Source organism: Mercenaria mercenaria, chromosome 13, assembly GCF_021730395.1.
Source record: "Mercenaria mercenaria strain notata chromosome 13, MADL_Memer_1, whole genome shotgun sequence".
Classification (NCBI taxonomy): Eukaryota; Metazoa; Mollusca; class Bivalvia; order Venerida; family Veneridae; genus Mercenaria; species Mercenaria mercenaria.
This window is the reverse complement of record NC_069373.1, coordinates 47866502-47889478: the sequence shown is the minus strand read 5'-3', so window position 1 is coordinate 47889478 and position 22977 is coordinate 47866502. Positions and strand designations below refer to the sequence as shown.

Sequence of the window (22977 nt, the reverse complement as noted above, 5' to 3'; positions counted from 1 at the left end):
AAACAATCCCCATAACTCTGATCTGAATTTTGATGAGTATACCCCATTTTTACTTAGAATTTTTGGTTCAAGTTTTTGATAAAGTCAAATATCTCTGTTACTATCAAAGCTATTGACTTGAAAATTAAAATATTTATTTACTATCAAAGTCTACACCAGGAGAAACAATCCCCATGACTCTGGTTTGAATTTTAAGAGAGTTATGCTCCTTTTTAACTTAGTACTTTTGGTTAAACTTTTTGATAACATCAAATATCTTTGTTACCATCAAAGCTATTGACTTGAAACTTAAAATGGTTATTAATTATCAAAAACTACACCAGGAGAAACAATCCCCATAACTCTGATTTGAATTTTGACAGAGTTATGCCCCTTTTTAACTTAGAATGTTTGGTTAAACTTTTTGATAACATCAAATATCTTTGTTACAACAAAGCTATTGACTTGAAACTTAAAATAGTTATTTACTATCAAAGTCTACACCATGAGAAACAAACTCCATAACTCTGATTTGAATTTTGACAGAGTAATGCCCCTTTTTAACTTAGAATTTTTGGTTAAAGTTTTTACTGGCAATCTTAGCTTTAATTCAGAGTCAAGCACTGAGAAAAGTTGAGCGCACTGTCTTACTGACAGCTCTTGTTATTCATACTGTATAACCTTTGTTAACTGTGCCTTCGAAAAAGAGTTAACAAATTATCAAAGATAGGACACCAACCTTTTTACAGTATGCACATGTTTGGTTTCCCAATAAGGTTCTCTAAAGTGAGGTTGCACTTTACATTAAACACATTTGAGCGCCACACCATAAGAAAACCAACCTAGTGCATTTGGGACCATCAATGATCCAGACCAGCCTGCACATGTGTGCAGTGTGGTCTGGATCCATGCTGTTCGCTAACGGTTTCTCTAATTGCAATAGGCTTTGAAAGCAAACAGCATGGATCCTGACCAGACTGCGCAGATGTGCAGGCTGGTCTGGATCCTTGATGGTCGCAAATGCAAATGCACTCTGATGTGTCTGATTTTTCCTTTCCAACATAGGCTGCTCTGTAACTTACATAAAATTACTTAATCGGGACTTTAGCTACATTTTAAGATTGTTAAAAAAGTTTGACTTGACCTTAAAAACTAAACACTACTTTTTATAAAGCCTTACCTTCAGGTACAGTGACTGTTCATGCATGTCTGCTACTAAAAACCATGCATAGATAATCCAGTAAAAAGTTTTGATTTATTTAGATCATAATTAATATTTCTCCACTATTGTAATTTCTATTTCTCATTTATGGTTTATGTTGATATATCCATGTTTTACTCACATTTGTAATTCATTATATGGTTCCTACTGTTAGAGACAGGTTTTCAGTAACAAAGTTTCTCTTCATTTCTAGTTAAATATATGAAATACCTTTTGTATTGTGTTACTGTACATACAAATGAGCCGCGCCATGAGAAAACCAACATAGTACATTTGCGATCAGCATGGATCCAGACCAGCCTGCGCATCCACACAGTCTGGTCAGGATCGATGCTGTTCACTAAGTAGATGTGCAGGCTGGTTTGGATCCATGCTGGTCGCAAATACACTATGTTGGTTTTCTCATGGTCCGGCTCAAATGTGGTGAAAGAAACTTTTTAAGTTTTTAAAATATCAAGCTCAGTTTTGAATAAATCATCAAATAACGATTTTGATTGTTTATTTTAGACACTAATTTTTATTAAATTTCTATTTTGACTTTGTCATGGCCATGGATTGTTAGGAAACTTTTCTGTTATCTTAAGCGCAAAAGCAAAATTTCCACATATATCCTGTTTTCTCATATTCTCGGGGTGCCTAAGGGGTTGTTTTATTCCCAGTAACAGAATAACCATTTCATAAACAGCATTTGGGTGTTATTTTGTAGAAAATTTGTCTTTCAGATGAAGTCATAAAATGTTACTGAAATTATCCCATTTAATTATTTTGTTACTGTATTTGATACCACCCTCACCCGCAGAAATGGACCAAGAGTTTCTCGTATTCCCGTGGATTTAGATTTGACTTTTCATCACAGATAAGTTGTAGAATTTAGAACATTAAAATTACCATTGTGTTATAAAAAGATATATTCTGTAGTAAATACATCAAGAAATATTACAATTAATGGCATAATCAATAATTTATGGCAAATTTGCTAACACCAACAGAAAAAAATAAGGATCTTTTTTGAAAATTGAGTAAAATGTTGATAGTTTCGTCAATATGCATTCAAATCACTTGAAATTTTCAGTGTGTCAGTTTTGTACCATTCCTGTCTAGAAAATAACAAACATTAAATTATTTGAACTTGAAGGCAAAAAACGAGAATATGAGAAACCCTCAGAATATGAGAAACACCTGGATACATAATTTTTCATAAATTTTCACTAAGCGGTTTCTACACTACATTTTTTACCATGACCTTGACATCATTCAATTAATATATTTTTAAAATTCCCAAAAGGTCTTCTTATAAATACTACTGAAGACCTTTAAAAAATGCAGAACTTAAATCTTTATCTTGCAAAAAAAAAAAAAAAAAATTATGAATAACCTTGTTTCTGATTTTGTGGACCAACCTATACATTTATTCCAGTATGAAATTCCTTGGTTAATTGCTCTGTCAACAAAAGTTAAATGTCTGGGTCAAGTTGACCAATATGATGTACTAGTATACCATCCCAAATTATGTCAGTCCATTATTCAGGCCTAACTGGACTGTCTACAAACTATTGTTATATAAGTCAAGAATACCTAAGTGCTACTGTTATATCATAGATTTTCACAGTACCGTAAATTTCACGAAGTTTTTGTATAGTCTAATAACACAGTTTTAATCCTTAAAGCTGTAAATGATTTTTATACAGCAAGTAAAGTCTGAATTAACATCAGGACTAATTCTTTGTGCATAACAAGAAAATCAAAATTCATGCAAATTAACCCCATATGAACATTTCATATTTTATGGTACTAAAGTTATATATTGATGGCCAAGTGCCTTACTGACCTAGTTGTAGCTACTATTGTGTGTTATGACTATGGAGTACCATAATATTGTCCAAATAAAGTCTCAGTCAAGTTTAAAACATAATGGATACAATTTTTCTGCTGTTATGAAAAAATTTAGAAAAAAAAATAGGGATAGTTAACCCGAAGATAGTTTAGACTGCATGAATTTGATAAAAGTTTCTGTATTCTTGCACAAATTTGGCAGCATTTTTGTTAACAAAAGATAGTCAAAAAAGAGAAACTTACATGTTATGTTTAATAAAGGGGTGAATTTCCTGTTGATAGCCTAGCGGGTTGGGTGGTTAGGTTTCTGCACTGTTACATAGTTTTAACAAATAATTCTGAAAAGCATTCCTCAAAGAGAAAAGTTGTAGGCCAAGCAACTTAGGGATAAGATAGTCTTTTCAGACTTAATTTAAATTGATAATGAGAAAATGTTTTTCAGACTACCATTGAGTGTTCTGACTAGGATATTGAATACACATGATATACCTATGTTGCTCCTACAGCTTATTGAGAGCCCTCCTTGGAGCCACAAGAAAGATGGTAAGTATATTCTGTTGTATTACATGACCCCTTATACATAATGTGCTGTTGAGCAGAATTTCATTTCAACACTAAATTTTGCTGGGCTTAAGTCAAAAGTTGAAGAAAATAATAGGAAATTCTAAATCAGATATCATGTAATAAAACACTTACATTGTATTGATGGCATACCGGTCCATAGTTTAAACTCTATCATGTACATGTATATATATAGCAGCCTCTGAGACCCCGACTGTTGACTAGCAAGCCGTTCAATAAGTGTATGAGATCAGCTATTTTGATGTGACCATAATTTTGCCCAGTATATAAACAGTCTAACAAAGAAACTTAATTCTTACTGTAAGCGATAAATATTATCCATAAAAGAAATTATATCCAACTTTCAAAATGGTTAAATCATGAAAAAAGTGCGAAAACTAGTCCCTTGCAAATACATTTATATCTGATTTTACACTATTACAGTATTGCTCTAGACTGAATGCTTGGGAGGCATTAATATGACAACTGCCTTGGGCTAGGCTAGAAATTTGTTTCATTTCTGTGACAATCCATATTAACCTTTATCCTGCTAAATTTCTAAAATGGACTGGTCTATCATTGAATTTGGGCAGTACCATTTATTGTTTGAAGGGGTGTTCACTGAAAGTTTACTGACTGAATAGTGAACAGTGCAGACCATCTTGGTCTGCACTGGTCGCAAAGGCAGAATCACAAGCAGGCTAAAGGTTAAAAAAGAAATCTTGAAGATTATTTTAAATTACAGGTAAAAATTACAAGTATATAGATGGTAAATGGACACAAGTAGATTTTGCAGACAGCTTGAAAATCACAAAGATAGAGGGACAGGTAAGACATTTTTAGCATGACTATTCGAAGAACAAAGAGGGCTACTGTACTCACCATGGAAACTCCGTCACTGTTGTGTTCAGGTGAAAGTTTTGTGGCATTGAAGCTTCTTAATCTTACTGTATTTTTTTAAATAAGAATTGCCGTTATTATTATCTAAACTTCAAGTAAAGGTTGGTCTTTGTGAAGGAAAGACATCTGATAGTTTAGTGTCAGGTATCCTAAAGGTCAAGGTCACTAGCAACAAATATAGTAATAGCGCTAGTTAAAGTTTAATGGCAGACTTCTCAGTTTCACTGCCAATGTTATCATCAGATTCCAAGGGTTGGTCTTGGTAAGAGGCAGACATCTGATAACTCAGGGACAGGTATCTTAAAGGCAAAGGTAATTCGTATTTATTGTAATAAATCTGGTTGAAGTTTTATGTCAAGCTTTTCAGTTTCACTTTATCTTTTTAACTACTGCTCCTACAGTCATCACTAAAATCTGTAAAAAGATCCCTTGGAAGCATAGAATGCAACTAAAAAAGAATAATAGCAGACTCGGTTTGATTGAGAAACCTCACATAATGAATTGTCCTAGTGAGGGGCACACATCTTTTGGTTTATGATCAGATACCTAAAAGGTCAAGGTCATGGGAGTCAAATACTGTAATTATGCTGGTTAAGTTTTAAGACGCACTTCTCAATTTCATTTATATATCATAATGTTTCTTTGTACAAATGCTAACAATTACTTGATTTCTTGAATCAGTTAATCATATAAGATATCAATGTAAATGAATTTTTCATCATGATGATGCCGGGTAAAATGATGTCACACATCCCTGATGGCCCAATAACAGATTGTAGTGCCAGCTTCAAGTTATATTGCCTGTTTTTGGTTATTTGCCTGTGTTACAGGAGTCTGTTTTATGCAGTGTTGTTACTTACAGTAAGTTATATATAATAAGGCATTGTAGACGTATTTGCTGTTCGGAGTTGAAGCTTGCAAATATGATATGTATAGGTTATTTGAACTCTGTTGAGAAATATGCACACGTTTTGCAATGGAGACATTTCACATCTTAAGGAGTGTAGAATTATTAGAATTATTTCTTGAAAGGAGAGTGCATTATGTGGATAAGGCATGTTTTCTTGTGTTATAACATCTGCAGAATCCCAAGGGATTGGTTGGTACCTGAGCCGGGCAGTGCTAGGGTACCAACATTTCCCGAGGGATTCTGGAGATGTTACAACACAAAATGAACATGCGTTAACGCTATTCTAGCATAAAACGTGTAATAAACGGGAGACAATCAAAATCCCCTTGATCAAAATCCCCTTCACTGAAAAATGACAGGGTGTTACAAAATCCCCTTCATACTTTTGCAGGGGGTATCATAATCCCCTCTGTGATTTTTACTTATTTCATCAAGTTCAAATACAACTATATACAGCTTAAAAGTCTATTGCATAAAGCACATAAATACAATGCCTTTAGCAAACATAATATAATTTGGAGCACTGATATCTATATATCTATAATGTTAATCACAGAGGGGATTATGATAACCCCTGCAAATGTGTGAAGGGGATTTTGTAACACCCAGTCATTTTTCAGTGGAGGGGATTTTGATCAAGGGGATTTTGATATACACTCGTAATAAACGAATAAATTATCCCTCAACATCATTAAATTTCCATGAAATGCGCGTGAACGTCTGCGTTGTTTTTTCATGTTGATGTCATTTCCTTTTGAATTATCCGTTTTAGGGCCGTAATGCATTTACACTTTGCCATGGAAAGTGCATAGATAAAAAGATATTTTAACAGCATGTAAGCGCGAGAATCTCTCTGTTAACACCCTTTTTTTCTCCTGTTAAAAGTGACAAGAACAGTTTTATGCTAGAAGTTTGCTTTATGCTGTGCCAATATTCTGTTTATTGCATATGTATATAATCTGAGTAATATTAAAAACACTGCCGTTTAATGAAATTTTTTAATGCAGAAATGCACATTAAAAAAAGGTCACACACACGATATGAAATTTGTATGTAAATAAGGAAAACAAATGACATTTCTGGTCGAAAGCATGTGTGTAATTAGGTATTGTATTACAGGTGTGGTTGTCCATTTATCAGCTGCTGATGTCACAGGCTTGTCAACAAAAGTATGAGTTGGACACATTTAGGAAAAATACTATACTAAAGGTATCATAATTTCTTCAAGTAGAAAAATATGTTTTTTAACAGTTTAAAATGAACAAAATCAACAAAAACCTTTATTGTTTTTCATTTGAATGAAATCTGATTTCTGAAAAATTAGTCACAGAAATATATATTTTTGAATTAATATGGAAAATTCTGTAAGTTACTACTAACTACAGATCTCATTTTTAGACAGTTGGAACTATGATTGTCTTGGTAAATAGAATCCATTTTACTTAAGCAAAAATATATATAGCAAATGAAAAATATTACAAAAGCTCTCAGTAGTGGAAGAAATTATTAATGGCCTCAGCCTTTCAGGGTATGGAGGAGTACTTGGGTACTCGTGGGGGAGGGTATATGTACGGGAGCTAAAAGAGAAAATTCAAACCATATTTGTTCAGCATTGCAATGTTTTGCAGTAAGGCCTAAAAAAAATTCTTTGTTTCCAGTAACATGCTAAAAAAAAGTGGGAATTTTTTTTATTTGTTTTTTGTGGGGCGGTGGGGGGGCGGAGTTTTTTTTTATTAAGTGAGACTTTTCGGAAATTATTTTTATGTCAAAAAATGAATACAGATAAGGGGGTTATGCATTTAGGACACCAGTAAGTTGATTTCTAACATCACTGACCATGTTTAAAGCATAAAAAGTGTAGTTTTGCAACTTTTTGTTAAAAAGCTGAAAAAGATATTCTCCAAGGCCATAAAAACATTTAGGGTCAAACCAAAACATTAGGGTAGGTTGGGATACCGGAAACAAACAACTTTTTTTTTAGCCTAAAGATGTAATCATGGGCTTTGTAATTCATTTGCCCCTCACTGCTGTGGGTTCGTAATCTTGCTTAGGGTGTATAATTCTTCATTTGCGAGAACTATCCAGCCGGCTTAAAGAAGCTCAGTGGTTGTAACAAAGTGCCCACCCATGTCTGAAACATTGGCCAGAGGGGCACCTGGGTCTCCCTCCACAATCAAAAGACAGAACTCCATGTGAATCTGACCTCTACAGCATTTTTTTTTTTTTTTTCGTTTTGTAGCATACAATCTACGTATTTGTTATCCTGGTACCCAAAGTGAGTTGATGACAGGCTACCTAGGACTAAAATGTTTACACATCTATGTCCTGTAGCCTTTGCCTCACTAAGATTAGGAATACAAACTGTCCTCTTTCTAAAAATAACTTCTGTATCAGTGTAGTGATACATGTATTATGTCTTCAGTTAAGAGCATTTATGACAGAGCCAATGCTAGACCAGATCCCGATGTTGGGAGAGATGCAGCGATACCTCGAACATCTGTCCATGATGGAACCTCCACCACCTAGGAGAGAAGTCATTCTCGAACAGGTATTCAATATACATTCTGTCAGATATACTGTAATGAGCAGGGCTCCGGAAGTTTGTCAGTTTTGGACAGATTTTTGACTTTTCAGACCAATTCATAAAGTGAAAAAACGAAAAAAATTGGTCCGGTAAAAATGAAGAAGAAGTATAAATTTCGATCTGAAATCTAAATACACGATCACCTGCCAAGCATGAAATTGTTGATCACACCTTCAGATCATCAATAAACGTGTCAAACGTTCTGATTGTCACCTTGCTAATTGGTTTGTATTAATTAGCATGTGACACTAAAGTGCTGGCATGGCACATCCTTCAATATTTGCACTAATGAGTGATTTAAACTGTGAAAAAATTCAAATAATTCAATTTACAATGAACACACTGATTGATTTTTTTTTTCTAGTGACATTATTTAAGTAGCATAAACGTGTAATCAGCATATCAGAATTTTTCATTTATCATGCCAAGTATGATAATTATTTCACTGTTTATGAACATACTTTGTAAATATATTGATTACTTGAAATTATACTCTTTGGAAGTAACAGTTTAACTCACAAAAGGATTTTCCAGCTTAATTGCCCAAAGAAGTTGGGATATAGGATTTAATTCAACCTCATTTCCATAGAGAACTCTCAACAACATTGCCACAAAGGCTGCTCAACCACATTGCCGTAGAGACCTCTCAACTACATTGCCACAAAGGCCTCACAACTCAATCACATTGTCACTAAGGCCCCTCAACCACATTTTCACAAAATCCCCAAAACTCGATCTCATTGCCACAGAGGCTGCTCAATCACATTGCCATAGAGACCTCTCAGTCACATTGCCACAAAGGCCCCACAACTCAGACACATTGCCAAAGAGACCCCTCAGATCACATTGCCACAAAGGCCCCACAACTCAATCACATTGCCATAGAGACCCCTCTACCACATTGCCACAAAGGCCCCACAACTCAATCACATTGCCACATAGGCTCCACAACCACATTACTACAGAAACCCTTAAAGGTTTCTCAACTACATTGCCTTCTAGAGTCTTCTTAACCACATTAAAGGTCTTTACCTTTAAATCATTCTTGCCTTTGCAGGTTCCAGAGGTGAGGGAAAGAATTCTTCAGGCAAATGAAGGGAAATGGAGGAAAATTGCAAAGAAACAAATGAAATCTTTCTTTGATCCTTCGAGAAGTGATCTCAAAATGCAAGCGAAGCGGTAAGTGTTATGCCTATATGGTGTTCTCCATATTAACATAAGCAAGACCTGTAATTATACTAATAATGTTATGAGTTTTAGCGGACTATTTGGAGAATAGAGAGAGCTGTCCTTACCCAGGCATAGGCATCCGTGTCGGCATCACACCTTGGTTTGAACTTCGGCGTGGAAATTCATATCGCAGTAACCATTACCTGAAGATGTTTTGTTACTTTTGTCTGTAATTTCTGTTTGGTCATGCTGGCATTTAAACAAAATATAAATTCTGATGTGAAGCGATGAAAATAAATTTATTCTCCTTGTGAAATGAAAATTACTTATTTTATTTATTTTAAAGTACTGAGTTCAGTAAAACTTACTTTTCTGTAGACATACAATTAATGTGTTAGAAATGGATGCCAAGTTTAATTCGACCACCAATATTTTGTCATTTATAGATGGGCAGATACTTACAACTTTGATGTAATTGAGGGGCTTCTGTCAGATCCACCAAAATGTGCTAACTGTGGTTTGGATGCCAGTAAACGTTGTTCACGCTGTCAGAATGAGTGGTACTGTAGAAGGTGAGTATCAGTCTGTAATATCTCTACAGCCAATCGTGTACAAGTACACGTGGCTTAATATAATGCATACATACCACTGACCAGAGGTTAAGGTGTGTGTGTGTGTGTGTGTGTGTGTGTTCAGGTTTAACATCTTTTTCAACAATTTTTCAGTCATATAAATGATGGTGTCTACTTGTAGCAGTGAGCACAATGCCCAACTTTATAATGCTGCCTTGCTGGAATATCACGCTTTAGACACGTGACATGATACCCCACCCAGTCACATTATACTGACACCGGGCTGACCAGTCCTTGCACTATCCTCTTAATGCTGAGCACCAACTACTATACCATTATTTGCGTCTTTGGTATGAGGCGGTTGGGGATCGAACCCACAACCTCCCGCACTCGAAGCAGGTGCTCTACCACTAGACTACCGAGGCGGCTCAGAGGTTAAGGAGTTCTATGATAATTGTGAATAGCAGAACTAGAAAGAATGTAATTAAACCAGTAAAAACAAACTATGTTTTCTTCCTATCTCTGAGCAACAACGTAACACCCGATACATTACATAGACATATCTTGAATTTGTCCATGCTGTAAGATCAATATACTCCACACAGGATTTATTTTTCCATTCTCACTAACACACAACTTTTGGTATCTCATTAATGATAATTCTTATTCAGAACTTTGGCCAGTAAATACTTAAACCTTATGTTGTACCCTTTATGATTTCACAGGGAGTGTCAGGTTGAGAATTGGACCAAGCACAAGAAGGCATGTGACCTCATGTACGACTCACTTAAGAAAATCAAGGAACAGGAACAGAAATCAGACAGCTAGTCACTGTTGTCACGAAATATGATATTGGTGCCAGTGTAATGTCAGTTCTGAAGTGAGAGAATTGTTGTAAGGGAAAAATCATTATTTGTTACTTTCATCTGAAGCGCATTTTGATTTTGAAACAAGTTTTTGAACTGAAATTCCTTTAAAAGGTGAAGATTCTATCTTTTTAACATTCAAGGTGTATGTATAGTGTATTTATATCAATTTATTTATATCATAACTTCCGTCCAGTGTTGTGAGATTGTATTGAAGCTACTGTGCAATCGTTTAATTTTGTGGGCATGAACTTTGGTTGCTTCATCAAAACTTACTATTTTCGTTGGGACATGAATTTGTTGGTTTTAAATTCAAAGATACAGTAATAGAGATTTTGTTTGTTTGTTTGTTTTGTTGAGGTAGAAGTTTGTGGATTGACGCATGAAAATTGGTCCCTCATGATTATTTATGATTTCAAAGAAGTTTTGTTGTTGTAGTTAATTCATTTATTTCTTGTATTAAAGCTGGGATTCCTCCAACATTATAAGCTTGGAAGTAAAATGATTTCAATTTTGCAAGTGTAACATTTGAAAGCCCATTACGAAACAAAACGAAAGTTGAAAAATGGTTGTTTTGTTGATTTGAAATGGTACACATTTTGAGATTTACTTTCAGACCTGATACAAAATGTACACAGTATTTATAAATTGATATTTTGTTAATACCCAGAAAGTGATTTGCACCCAAAAACTAAGTGGCATATTTCAATGTAGTAGTAAATGACTTGTGTAAGACAAGTGACATGAGATAACATTATCTCACACCTTTACTTTATTTAGAATATTTTACCTCATAGGTGAGAAAAAGAAGGGCATGATTACTCACAAAAACATCAAAGAATGCACACATAATGAATTGTGAAATTCATAGAACTATTGAACCATTTCCAAGATCTTTTTTACTTACTCATGACTTATGTTTACATAAACAAACAGATACCTTTTTAGCACGTCTGATTTTTAAAAAAAAATCTATGAGGTATTGTCGTCACGAGTGTAGGCCAAGATCCATAACTCTGATATGCATTTTGTTAGAATTATGGCCCTTTTTGTACTTAGAAAATTTGAGTTTCTTGGTTAAAATTTTTGTTTAGGTCCACCTTTTCTCAAAAACTATAAGAGCTACAGCTTTGAAACTTTGCACACTTGTTTATCATCATTAGGGGACTATATAGACAAAGAACCATAACTTTGATATTTATTTTATCAGAATTATTGCCCTTTTTATACTAAGAAATTTGAGTTTCTTGGTTAAAATTTTGTTTAGGTCCACCTTTTCTCAAAAACTATAAGAGCTACAGCTTTGAAACTTTGCACACTTGTTTATCATCATGAGGGGACTATGTAGACCAAAAACCATAACTTTGATATTCATTTTATCAGAATTATGGCCCTTTTTGTACTTAGAAAATCTGAACTATAACTCTTTTCTTACATATTGTCCAGCACTTGCATACAAGTGATGGCACCCGTAGGTGGTGCTCTTGTTTAAGTTAAAACCATAGAAAAGTTTTTCTTTAACGGAGAAAAGTATATTATAATTTTTTAAGAAAAAAACTATTGGAAAATATTCACATAGTAGTTGCTTTTAACACAAGCACTCAAATGTTCAACATTTTAAGTTTAATTTGACTAGAAATTGTTTTTTACATTGGCATAAAACCTACCAAAAATAACCAAAAATCCTTTTAAAACATCAGAAATTCAGCTAAGTTTCATTTTGTCATGCAGTATTTATATTTCATTAAAATTTTACATTCCAAAATGATTTCTATTATTTGTGGAAAGATTATATCTATATTTTATTTTTGTAAGATTTGTAATTTGTTCTTACTGTTGAGAGGAAATAAAAAAAAACTAAAGTATGGTAAATGTTTTTATTAACCTTGCCCTCTAAGTCTAGTATATTTATGGCAGATCTGATTAGTGTTGTATTGGCAATACTGTAAATGTACTTTCTATGTTGTATATCATTCCTTGAGGGTACATGGAGATAGAATAGAATAAATTACAGTTTAAAACAGAAAGGATAATCATTTATTCAGCCACATCATGTGTTTTTATATGTTCTCCGCTATGACCCTTCTAACATACAATTGCAAAATTTAATTTCTTATTTTAACCTTTAGCCTGCTGGCGGCAAGTGACCAGTGCAGACTAACGTGCAGGCTGATCATGGTCTGCACTGTTTGCTTTTCAGTCAGTAACTTTTCAGTGAACACCCCTTCGAATAATAAATGATATTGCTCAAATTGAATGATGGACCAGTCCATTTTAGAAATTTAGAAGGGTAAAAGGTTAAACATTTTACAAAAGCGGAACATGCCAGCGATATGCACAAGTAGGGTTGGTATTGATCACTCCTGTGAAGTTTTGTTGAAATCCAGCCAGCAATTTGACCTGTGAAAGCCGGACAAGATTTTTCTATCTTTAGCTCTGGTGGCCATTTTGTGCAGCAAAGCAGAATGTGTCACCGATATGCACAACTAGGCTTGGTACTGATCACTCCTGTGAAGTTTCGTTGAAATCTGGCTAGCAGTTTGACCCGTGAAAGCCTGACATGCTTAATGCGGACTGACTGAGAGATGGACAGACAGACAGCGAAGGCAAAAACAATATGTCTCCCCCACCTATGGGGGGAGACATAATGATAGAGGTAAAGAGAAAGTGCAGCAATACTTTAACCAAGTTGCAGATGCCGACGCCCATGCCAGGTCGAGTAGGATAGCCCTCCATACTTTGTATAGTCGAGCTAAAAAGAAGGGAGATGTAGGGCCAACTTGATAATCAGATTGTATTAACATTTTGACCTGTACCGTCCTTCAGTACGACAGAGATGGTGACTTTCACATGGACATTCAGGTATTTAAATTGATGGTACAATCTTCAATTTTTTTTCCATCAGTTTTATTTTGTACCAAATGAAGCATTTTTACAGTTCTTGGGGAAAAAAGTCACCGCCATAAGCTGTCTGTCAATGTACCAGCTATCCAGTTTCTTTTTAAAAGATTATCATAATTCTTGTACACATTTTAAGACAATTATTGCTTGGTATAAATTCTACATGGTTACAACAGGCAGTGAAATAGCTCAGTCCCTCAATGTTTCCACTAAAAAAAAACACAGTCATTATATAGGGTAGATACAGCCAATGACAACCATTTAAGACAGTCTGCATACCTTGTATTAAAACCTCTTGATTCTTCTCGACTTTGGCAATGGGACAAGTTCATCTTTGCAACAAGTTCATTCTGGCAATGGGTTGGGGCAAATTCATCGGTTTGGAGTGTAAATGTTAGAATCAATAGAACTACATAAAAACATCTCTTCTGATCATACAATGTGGATCATACAAAGAGAATCCACCTTCTGACCCATGATAATTATAATCAGTCACTATATGGCCAAGTTTCTTATTAACAAGAGCTGTCTCCATAGGATGACACATGCCCCCGATGGCACTTTGAATGAATAGTTATGGCCGATGTTAGAGTTTAGGACCTTTGACCTACGGAGCTGGGTCTTGCGCGCGACACGTCGTCTTACTGTGTCACACATTCATGCGTAGTTATTTTAAAATCCATGCATGAATGACAAAAATATGGTCCGGACACGCCCATCAATGCACTATCATGAAAAATGACCTTTAACGTCTAAGTGTGACCTTGACCTTTGAGCTACAGACCTGGGTCTTGCGCATGACATGTCGTCTTACTGTGGTACACATTCATGCCAAGTTATTTGAAAATCCATCCATCGATGACAAAGATATGGACCGGACACGCCCATCAATGCACTATCCTTTAACGTCTAAGTGTGACCTTGACCTTTGAGCTACGGACCTGGGTCTTGCGCGCGACACGTCGTCTTACTGTGGTACACATTCATGCCAAGTTATTTGAAAATCCATCCATGGATGACAAAGATATGGACCGGACACGCCCATCAATGCACTATCCTTTAAAGTCTAAGTGTGACCTTGACCTTTGAGCTACGGACCTGGGTCTTGCGCGCGACACGTCATCTTACTGTGGTACACATTCATGCCAAGTTATTTGAAAATCCATCCATCGATGACAAAGGTATGGACCGGACACGAAAATTGCGGACAGACTGACAGACCGACGGACGGACAGACAGACGGTTCAAAAACTATATGCCTCCCTTCGGGGGCATAAAAATAGACAGTCATGACAGTCCCTACCTGGAATGAAGCGAACAACTTGAATCCAGCCAGTTTCATGGCAAGTGACTTTAGGCTGACATAACTGGAAACAACAAATCTTATTAACCACCTAACACAGAGAACTCAAGTCTGAATATCGGGCACAACCATGGAATTGAACCTGGGTGACTGCCATATAAGTCGAACTAGCTAACCACTGCACGTTTCCTTCATAGATACTGGATTAAAATGAAAACAAAAATCATTGGAGGGACTGCCAATTTATTCATCTTGTTACTTTGTATACACAAAGATAATACCAAAAAGTAAACAAATACCTTGTAATGCATGAATATGAAAAATAAAATAAGCTAAAATAAAATAAGGACAAAAAATGACAGTACTACATAAGGAACATTAGATCAACCTTGTCGGACTGAAAATATCAGTTAATTTATTATGCAATTCTCGAGATTTAACTATTATTATGTTACTGCCAGGAAATTGAAATAATCACAGATGTAAAAAAAAGTTACAATATTAAAAAGCCGAAAAGTTAAAAATCTTAATATCATTTTTAGGACATAAAAATTTCTACCTTAAAATTAACTTTTCAAATGGCTCAAATATCTCTATCTTAAAGTATCATGCCAAAACCAAACCGAAATTATGAACAGTGGTTTCTAAAAAATACCTTGATTATGCAATTATCAACTGAGAAGTCGCACACTGAGCAATTTTGGCAAATAAATATGTTATATGATTAGTACTTACAAGCAGTCTGTATCAAGCAAAAGGGGCAGTAAGTTGAGGTAAAGTTTACACAAAATTTGTCTAGATATGGTTTACAGTGGCATAGCAACATTTAAAATGTACAGCTCAAAAATTTAGGGCTTTAACATGACTTATAACTCGGGATAATCTATTAATAGCATCCCTTCTCAAACATTTTCATTACACAAAATTTCCAATTAGGGGTACACAAGCATCATAATCTGTTGATAGCATCTTTCATCACACAAAATTTTGAATAAAGGGTTCACAAGAATCATAATCTGTTGATAGCATCCCTTCTAAAACAAGGTTCCAAGCATTATAATCTATTAATAGCATTCCATCTCAATCTTCAATCATTTCACACTAGTAGTTCCAAGCATGCTGTCACAAGATTACAGGTATTTTGCATTACTAGAAGTAGGAACTAGATGTCTACTTCATACGATAAAAAATGTGTGCATCCCTCACCTAATCCACCCAATATTTGTTTCAAAAGGTTAAATAAATGAAACCACTATCGTGCAGACAAGAAATTGTTGACGGACGCACGCACGGACACACGACGGACGACGGACGAAGGGTGATCACAAAAGCTCACCTTGTCACTATGTGACAGGTGAGCTAAAAAAGGGCAGTAAAAACTAAACTCTGACTTGTCTCTGCTTTGTGTATGATGTAATATAAGCCTTTGAAAGAATTCAATATAAAATTAACTACTTGAATGCATTTTAACCATTTTAAATTTTGTTTAAATGCCTATACACATAATTAACTTAAAGCTTTGCTAAACTATGCCACCGTTAAAAGTACACAACACAAAAAACATGTTACAGAAAGCTTTTCAAAATCACATATAGAGTTTGTTCACAACTTTCTAACTTGGCACTAGGTATTGACAAATATATGTAAATTAAAGATTGCCTATAGTTATAAAATGCAGTAAAATGATATAAAACAATATGAATTTACAAAATGTATATGTATGGTTAAATACAATGATGTATGAATCTGTTCATCTACTCAAAAACAGAAAGTGTAGATATAAAACTCACATTCAATCATACAAAATACACAACACTAAAAAAAGATTTTATGTCTATAAAAATGAAGTTCTTTTTTTAAGGAACTGGAAAAGTAAAAATATACAAGTCACATGCATACCATACTCCAATAGTAGGGTGCTGATTGAGGATTTTGTTGAATTTTAAGTCCCATCAACACATTATGGGTAACATCTCAACCCCTCAAGGTATGTCAAACCTAGGCAGACACCCAAATTAGAACCACAGACTTACAATAAGTCAGCTGGATGGCTTCGGCACATTATGAATTCTAAATCCGTTATAGGTTTCAAATCCTGCACCTATTTTAAGTACATTTTTTTCTATTTCAGTATTAACAACTGTCACTTAGTGTATTGTTGGATTTCTAACACCATCCTAAAAATTAACTTACAACTTTCATGCTTGAAACTTGCTGACAACTGATGACCCTTTATGCTTTTTTCATTGTTTACCTAAAAGGAATTCGGCTTAATTAATATGGCCTGTAAATTTGACACAAGATACTAAAAACAAAAAGATCTTAATCTGCAGCATTGCAGGGCTGTTTTTACCACAGTTAAAATGTGTTTATCAGAGAAATTACCAGGACTTTTCATGTACAAGTTTAAACAAAACACTTTCAAATTTAAACAAAATACATATATGTTAAAAATGGTCTATATACATGCTAAGATGTGTCTTTTGTGTCTAGCATAGCAAATAATAGGCTTCCTATTTTTACTTATTTCTACACGTATACATGAAAATTGTTATAAATACTACACAGCCGTCCCTGTATAAACAAGTACATTGTTTAGCAAACTACCAAGGTACTAAACCTACATATATATGCATGGTATGGTATGGCACAAATGATTTAGAACAGTATCACAAAACAACGAGAAACTAACGTTTGATCTTGTCTGGATTTGAAGCACATTTGAAAGCAAAATATTTATATAAAAATGCTAAAACATACAACAATGTTCTTTAAACAATAGGCATTATGCAGAGATATGAATGTAAAAAAAAAATGATAGTAACTTACAAGTAAGCAACTACCAATGCTGATTTTAATCTGTAAATTCAGATTTTTCCATTAAAAAGCAACGTGGTCCTGCTAATTTTGACCACTACTAACTTATTTCCTGAAAAGAATGGAGAATTTCTCCCCATAAACATACCGCAGGATGAATGAGCCTGAACTTGATGACTTTGGCAGAATTGTCTTAGAAAAACATTTGGATCATACGCAGATAAAAAAATCTTTACCTTAAATATATATACATATTCTGACATTTTTCCGTTACTGCCGGAAGGGCAGGAGAAGTTAAGAAGGAAACAACATGAGTTAAGAAACCACGACTTGGAAGCATTTTAGACTGATCATGAATTAAGCATGAAAGTCACTGATTTTAAACAATACATAAAATAATTTCCTCTGCAGATGAGATTTCCTATGTGAATATCAATTCAACAAATATCTGTTACCGGAAAGAAAGAAAACTTTGTACAACACATATAAACATTAGGATACAGAACACGCAACACATTACAAAGATGTACACAGCGCATCCCAGACGCAACAAGAATTACTGGCCTTATCAGTGTAGTCAACACTTCTTAAAAACTGTTTTCTCTTTTCTAATAATTATTGGGAGTTTTTTTGGGGGGTAATTTTTCCCATGCCCTTATTTTACCAGTTTTTTGTTTTAAAACTTAACTTATAGCTAGGATCAGACACTCTTCTGTGGAAAATCAACTTATAGAAATAAAAGTCAGCAGTCAAAATACATGTCTTTCATCATGACAAGGGCACATAACTTTTTTCACTATATCTTTTAAGTACCTCCCTTTTTATAGTCTGTTACTGTCTTTTTTTTCCAAGACTTAAATAATGATGTGACCACATCATATGATAAATCAAAATATGTTTTATAGTTAATTGGTTCAACAGTCAACCAGAGAATTTTAATCGTTTACAATTTGTAAGAAATGCCAAACAAAACACAACATTCAAACATACACACATATGTAAATACAGCACCTTCTTCATGATTATCACTTTTAAACTAAAGAAGAGTAGAAAAGACCTGAAATTACTGGATTTAGTATAAAATTCTTGGAAACATTACTGAAAGTATTAAATTACTGATATCCCTCTTCTTTTAAATTCTGGTTCAACTACCAACATGAAGATACTTCCTTTTTGCTCTTAAGTTACAATAAAGTGACAACATACATGTAAAATCAATACATATATATTGACTAAATGTAAACCAAAAATATCTATGTAAACCAAAAATATCTAAAAAGTTAAAAAGTAATTATTTACAAAAATAACACTTAATATGGAAGACATTATGATAACATTTTCTACTAAAAACATCTTTTTTTTCTATAGTTCATTTGTTCATCTATTACTACGGTTCCCTCATTCAGGCCAATATTTATTCAACCAAACACTAAATGAGTTATTCATTCTAAGAAATATAACTAGAGTTTATTCTCCATGACAAAAGTGTGCTTACTTTCAGAAAGATTTTTTACATTGGCATTTCTTTTTTTTTCTCTCAAAGAAAGTAATGCTGCCTTACTCTGTCTCAAAGAATATGAATATCACCTATATAATCATATAAAACCCATATGTATACAGGGCCCAAAGTTCAAAAACTAGAATCTGAAGCCCAGTCTAACAACTCTAGCTTTTGATTGGTTGATTGGGAGTTCCATTTTGAAATTGACCAATCATAAAGCTGGACTCTTAGACTGGTCCCCAAACTGTTCCTTCAACCTTGAAACCAGATCACTTATTGCATCATTTATCCTAAATTGTACAAGTCTATTTAAATATTGAATAACTATGTAGTACATGTTCTATAATCATTGGCTTTCTGTTGTATAACAGCTAAATATCCCGTCATATCTTCGTTCAGTTTATCTATTTGATCTGACAAACTGGTCAGTTGCTTCTCGTAGCCTTCAAATTCTGCATTCATATCTGAAAATAAAAAGTATATACATGTATCTGCTAGTTCTAAGTATCAGTTAAGATCACAAAATGTTTAGGCGGCATCAAATCGGACATGCTGATGCCTTGCAAACTGGAGTTCAGCATTACTTGAAAGGTCTTTTATGTACATTAAATAGTTAAAGATTCCCTCAAACCATTTTTTTTATGGAAATCAAGTGATTCTGACTGTATGACAATGATTATTTAGCTGTAATAACTACATGTTAACAGTAAATTAAGTGTATTACTGTTACCATCATAGTAACCATGTGTTACTCTTGCGCAACCTGCAGGCTATCCGATAATGCACCTTGCATGGCAAATCCTTTATTTTTCATTTTTCTAATTAATGCTGGTTATAGGCTAAACACAGTTTACACTAACGTGTAGGATATCCCTAAGAAAATACAGTAAAGCGAGTATGTTAAAACCTTTGTTTAAATTAAAAATGTAAAAAAAACCCCAGCTTACTTTGCAGTTTTTGTAGTTTAGCTGTGGTATCTGTAGCCAGTTTATTAGCCCTGTCTCGTAATTTCTCAACCCTACCCTTGGCATCTGCTGTAGAGTTATATTTATCATTCAACCTGTTGAGTACATCTGGGTATCTGTCTTCCAGGTCATTGGCATCCTGAAACAGAGTCAACATAACAACTATTACAACAGTATCCTTACTACTTGTCTATTTTTTCATTTACTGAGTTTTAAGTCACTCCGAGATGGTTTAAGTTATCATAATACAAATTTCCAGCTTTAAATGTGGAGGATGACCACCAAGTGTTCCTACAGACATCATTTCAGACGGCGACATCAACTGGCACCTGGGCAGAATCTCTGACCTATTGCTAGCCAGTTGGATTACTTCCTCATAAATGAAGCTGACCATACATCGAAGGACACAAACCCATAACCATAAGGAGTGGGTGATTCAGTCAGCAAATTCATCTAAGAGGTCCACAATCATTTTCAGCCCTATAGATTATTGTAAGTAGAAATCTGTATTTAACTAAAGTCATGCTTGCAACTATGGTCCTATCTAGGTTTTCCAGCTGTATTTGTACAAGTAAAACCCCGGATGTATTTCCTGGAAACCTTGATAACGTAAATAAAATCTGTAAAAAGATCCTCTGCAAGCACTGAATGTAACCAAGCAAAATAACTGGGTAAGTGGAATTCTGTTACAGAGATACTGAATGGACTGAAAGGACCAGAAAATAAACATTGAATCCAAGTACAGGGAGACTTTTTACAGCTCCCACACAGCACAGCACTGCTGTTGTGTTACTTAATAAAATCCATAAGAAGATCCTCTGCAAGCATAGAATGCAACCAAGCAGAATAATAACAGACCTGGACCCAGTTGTTATAAACTTAACAGGTGATTAAACTAAGTCGGTAATTTTTTTTTGGTTATATTCCGACATTTTCGAAACTAAGAAACAAGAGGGCCATGATGGCCCTATATCGCTCACCTGTTATCATTGCACTTGAGGACAAGAAGGTCCTCAGAAAAAATATCTAAGTCCAAAGGACAGGAACAACAAAGGGAAGAAATTTAACCAAAAAGAAAAAAAAAATCTTAAAAGGTACAAATATGTCAAAATACACCTAAAAATTGGAGGTACCATCCATGTTGTACCAAAGAAAAGTGGTCTCGGTTTTTCTCTACAGCCAATAAAAAAAAGTTACTCAAAATAAGCTATTTATAGTAATGTAAAATGGAAGTAATTAAAAAGAAAATTATTGTAAGTGAACAAAAGAAGGATCTGCCAAATAAATCTGTTGACATAAATTAAATTTCAGATCAGTATATTCATTAGTTACGGAGATATACCCATTTTAATTTGAAATAAAGGGAGGTAATTTGACATAAAATCAGTCCATAGTTATCTACCCTGATTGGCTCAGTCCAACTAATGACAATAATGAAATTTCAAATAAGTCCTATAAGTCCTTACTGATATAAATCCATTTTGATTACAATCAGGGGAGGTAATCAGATATAAAATAACTCTGGAACCTACGATTGGATCTAATTTGTCATGGAATCCAAGATTTATTGTTGTTGAAGATATTTTGGAAGATTGTATTAAATAAAACCATAAATGAAGTCTCTATATGGCTGCAAAAGCCAAAATAGCCAATTTTTGACCTTTAGGGGGCAATAACTCTGGAACCCATGAAGGAATCTGGCCAGTTCAAGAAAGGAACCAAGATATTGTGGTGATACAAGTTGTGTGCAAGTTTGGTTAAAATCAAATCATAAATGAAGCTGCTATTGTGCAGACAAGATCAAAATAGCTAAGTTTGGCCCTTTCAGGGGCCATAACTCTGAAACCCATTAAGGGATCTGGCCGGTTCAACAAAGGAACTGAGATCTTATGGCGACACAAGTTTTGTGCAAGTTTGATTAAATTCAAATTATAAATGAAGCTGCTATTGTGCAGACAAGGTGAAAATAGCTAATTCTGGCCCTTTCAGGGGCCATAACTCTGGAACCCATAATGAAATCTCGCCAGTTCAAGAAAGGAACCAAGATCTTATAGTGATACAAGTTGTGTGCAAGTTTGGTTAAAATAAAATCATAAATGAAGCTGCTATTGTGCAGACAAGATCAAAATAGCTAACTTTGGCCCTTTCAGGGGCCATAACTCTGGAACCCATAATGGAATCTGGCCAGTTCAAGAAAGGAACCAAGATCTTATGGTGATACAAGTTGTGTGCAAGTTTGGTAAAAATCAAATCATAAATAAAGCTGCTATTGTGCAGACAAGGTCAAAATAGCTAATTTTGGCCCTTTCAGGGGCCAAAACTCTGAAACCCATAATGGGATCTGGCCAGTTCAAGAAAGGAACCGAGATCTTATGGTGATACAAGTTGTGTGCAAGTTTGGTTAAATTCAAATAATAAATGAAGCTGCTATTGTGCAGACAAGGTCAAAATAGCTAATTCTGGCCCTTTCAGGGGCCATAACTCTTGAACCCATAATGGAATCTGGCCAGTTCAAGAAAGGAACCAAGATCTTATAGTGATACAAGTTGTGTGCCAGTTTGGTTAAAATAAAATCATAAATGAAGCTGCTATTGTGCAGACAAGGTCAAAATAGCTAATTTTGGCCCTTTCAGGGGCCATAACTCTGGAACCCATAATGGAATCTGGCCAGTTCAAGAAAGGAACCAAGATCTTATGGTGATACAAGTTGTGTGCCAGTTTGGTAAAAATCAAATCATAAATAAAGCTGCTATTGTGCAGACAAGGTCAAAATAGCTAATTTTGGCCCTTTCAGGGGCCATAACTCTGGAACCCATAATGGGATCTGGCCAGTTCAAGAAAAGAACCGAGATCTTATGGTGATACAAGTTGTGTGCAAGTTTGGTTAAAATAA

At 34.6% G+C, this 22977-nt stretch overlaps 2 protein-coding genes across 3 annotated transcripts in view; one reads left to right on the top strand and one right to left on the bottom strand.

Moving 5' to 3' along the window:
* Window positions 1–12462, top strand: part of LOC123529412 (zinc finger MYND domain-containing protein 10-like) — a 28037-nt gene extending 15575 nt beyond the window's left edge. The window contains exons 7-13 of the mRNA XM_053521741.1: window positions 3477–3577; window positions 4341–4423; window positions 6525–6614; window positions 7828–7953; window positions 9047–9168; window positions 9606–9731; window positions 10457–12462. Of these exons, the coding sequence (XP_053377716.1) occupies window positions 3477–3577; window positions 4341–4423; window positions 6525–6614; window positions 7828–7953; window positions 9047–9168; window positions 9606–9731; window positions 10457–10559 (751 nt within the window). The 3' untranslated portion in view covers window positions 10560–12462. The remainder of the gene's footprint in view (window positions 1–3476; window positions 3578–4340; window positions 4424–6524; window positions 6615–7827; window positions 7954–9046; window positions 9169–9605; window positions 9732–10456) is intronic.
* Window positions 12463–15027: 2565 nt separating this feature from the next.
* LOC123530069 (laminin subunit beta-1-like) overlaps window positions 15028–22977 on the bottom strand; it is an 82154-nt gene continuing 74204 nt past the window's right edge. For both annotated transcript variants that reach the window (XM_045310760.2, XM_045310761.2), the window contains exons 30-31: window positions 20067–20223; window positions 15028–19583 (exon numbers count right to left, since the gene is read on the bottom strand). In XM_045310760.2, the coding sequence (XP_045166695.2) occupies window positions 19444–19583; window positions 20067–20223 (297 nt within the window). In that variant the 3' untranslated portion in view covers window positions 15028–19443. The remainder of the gene's footprint in view (window positions 19584–20066; window positions 20224–22977) is intronic.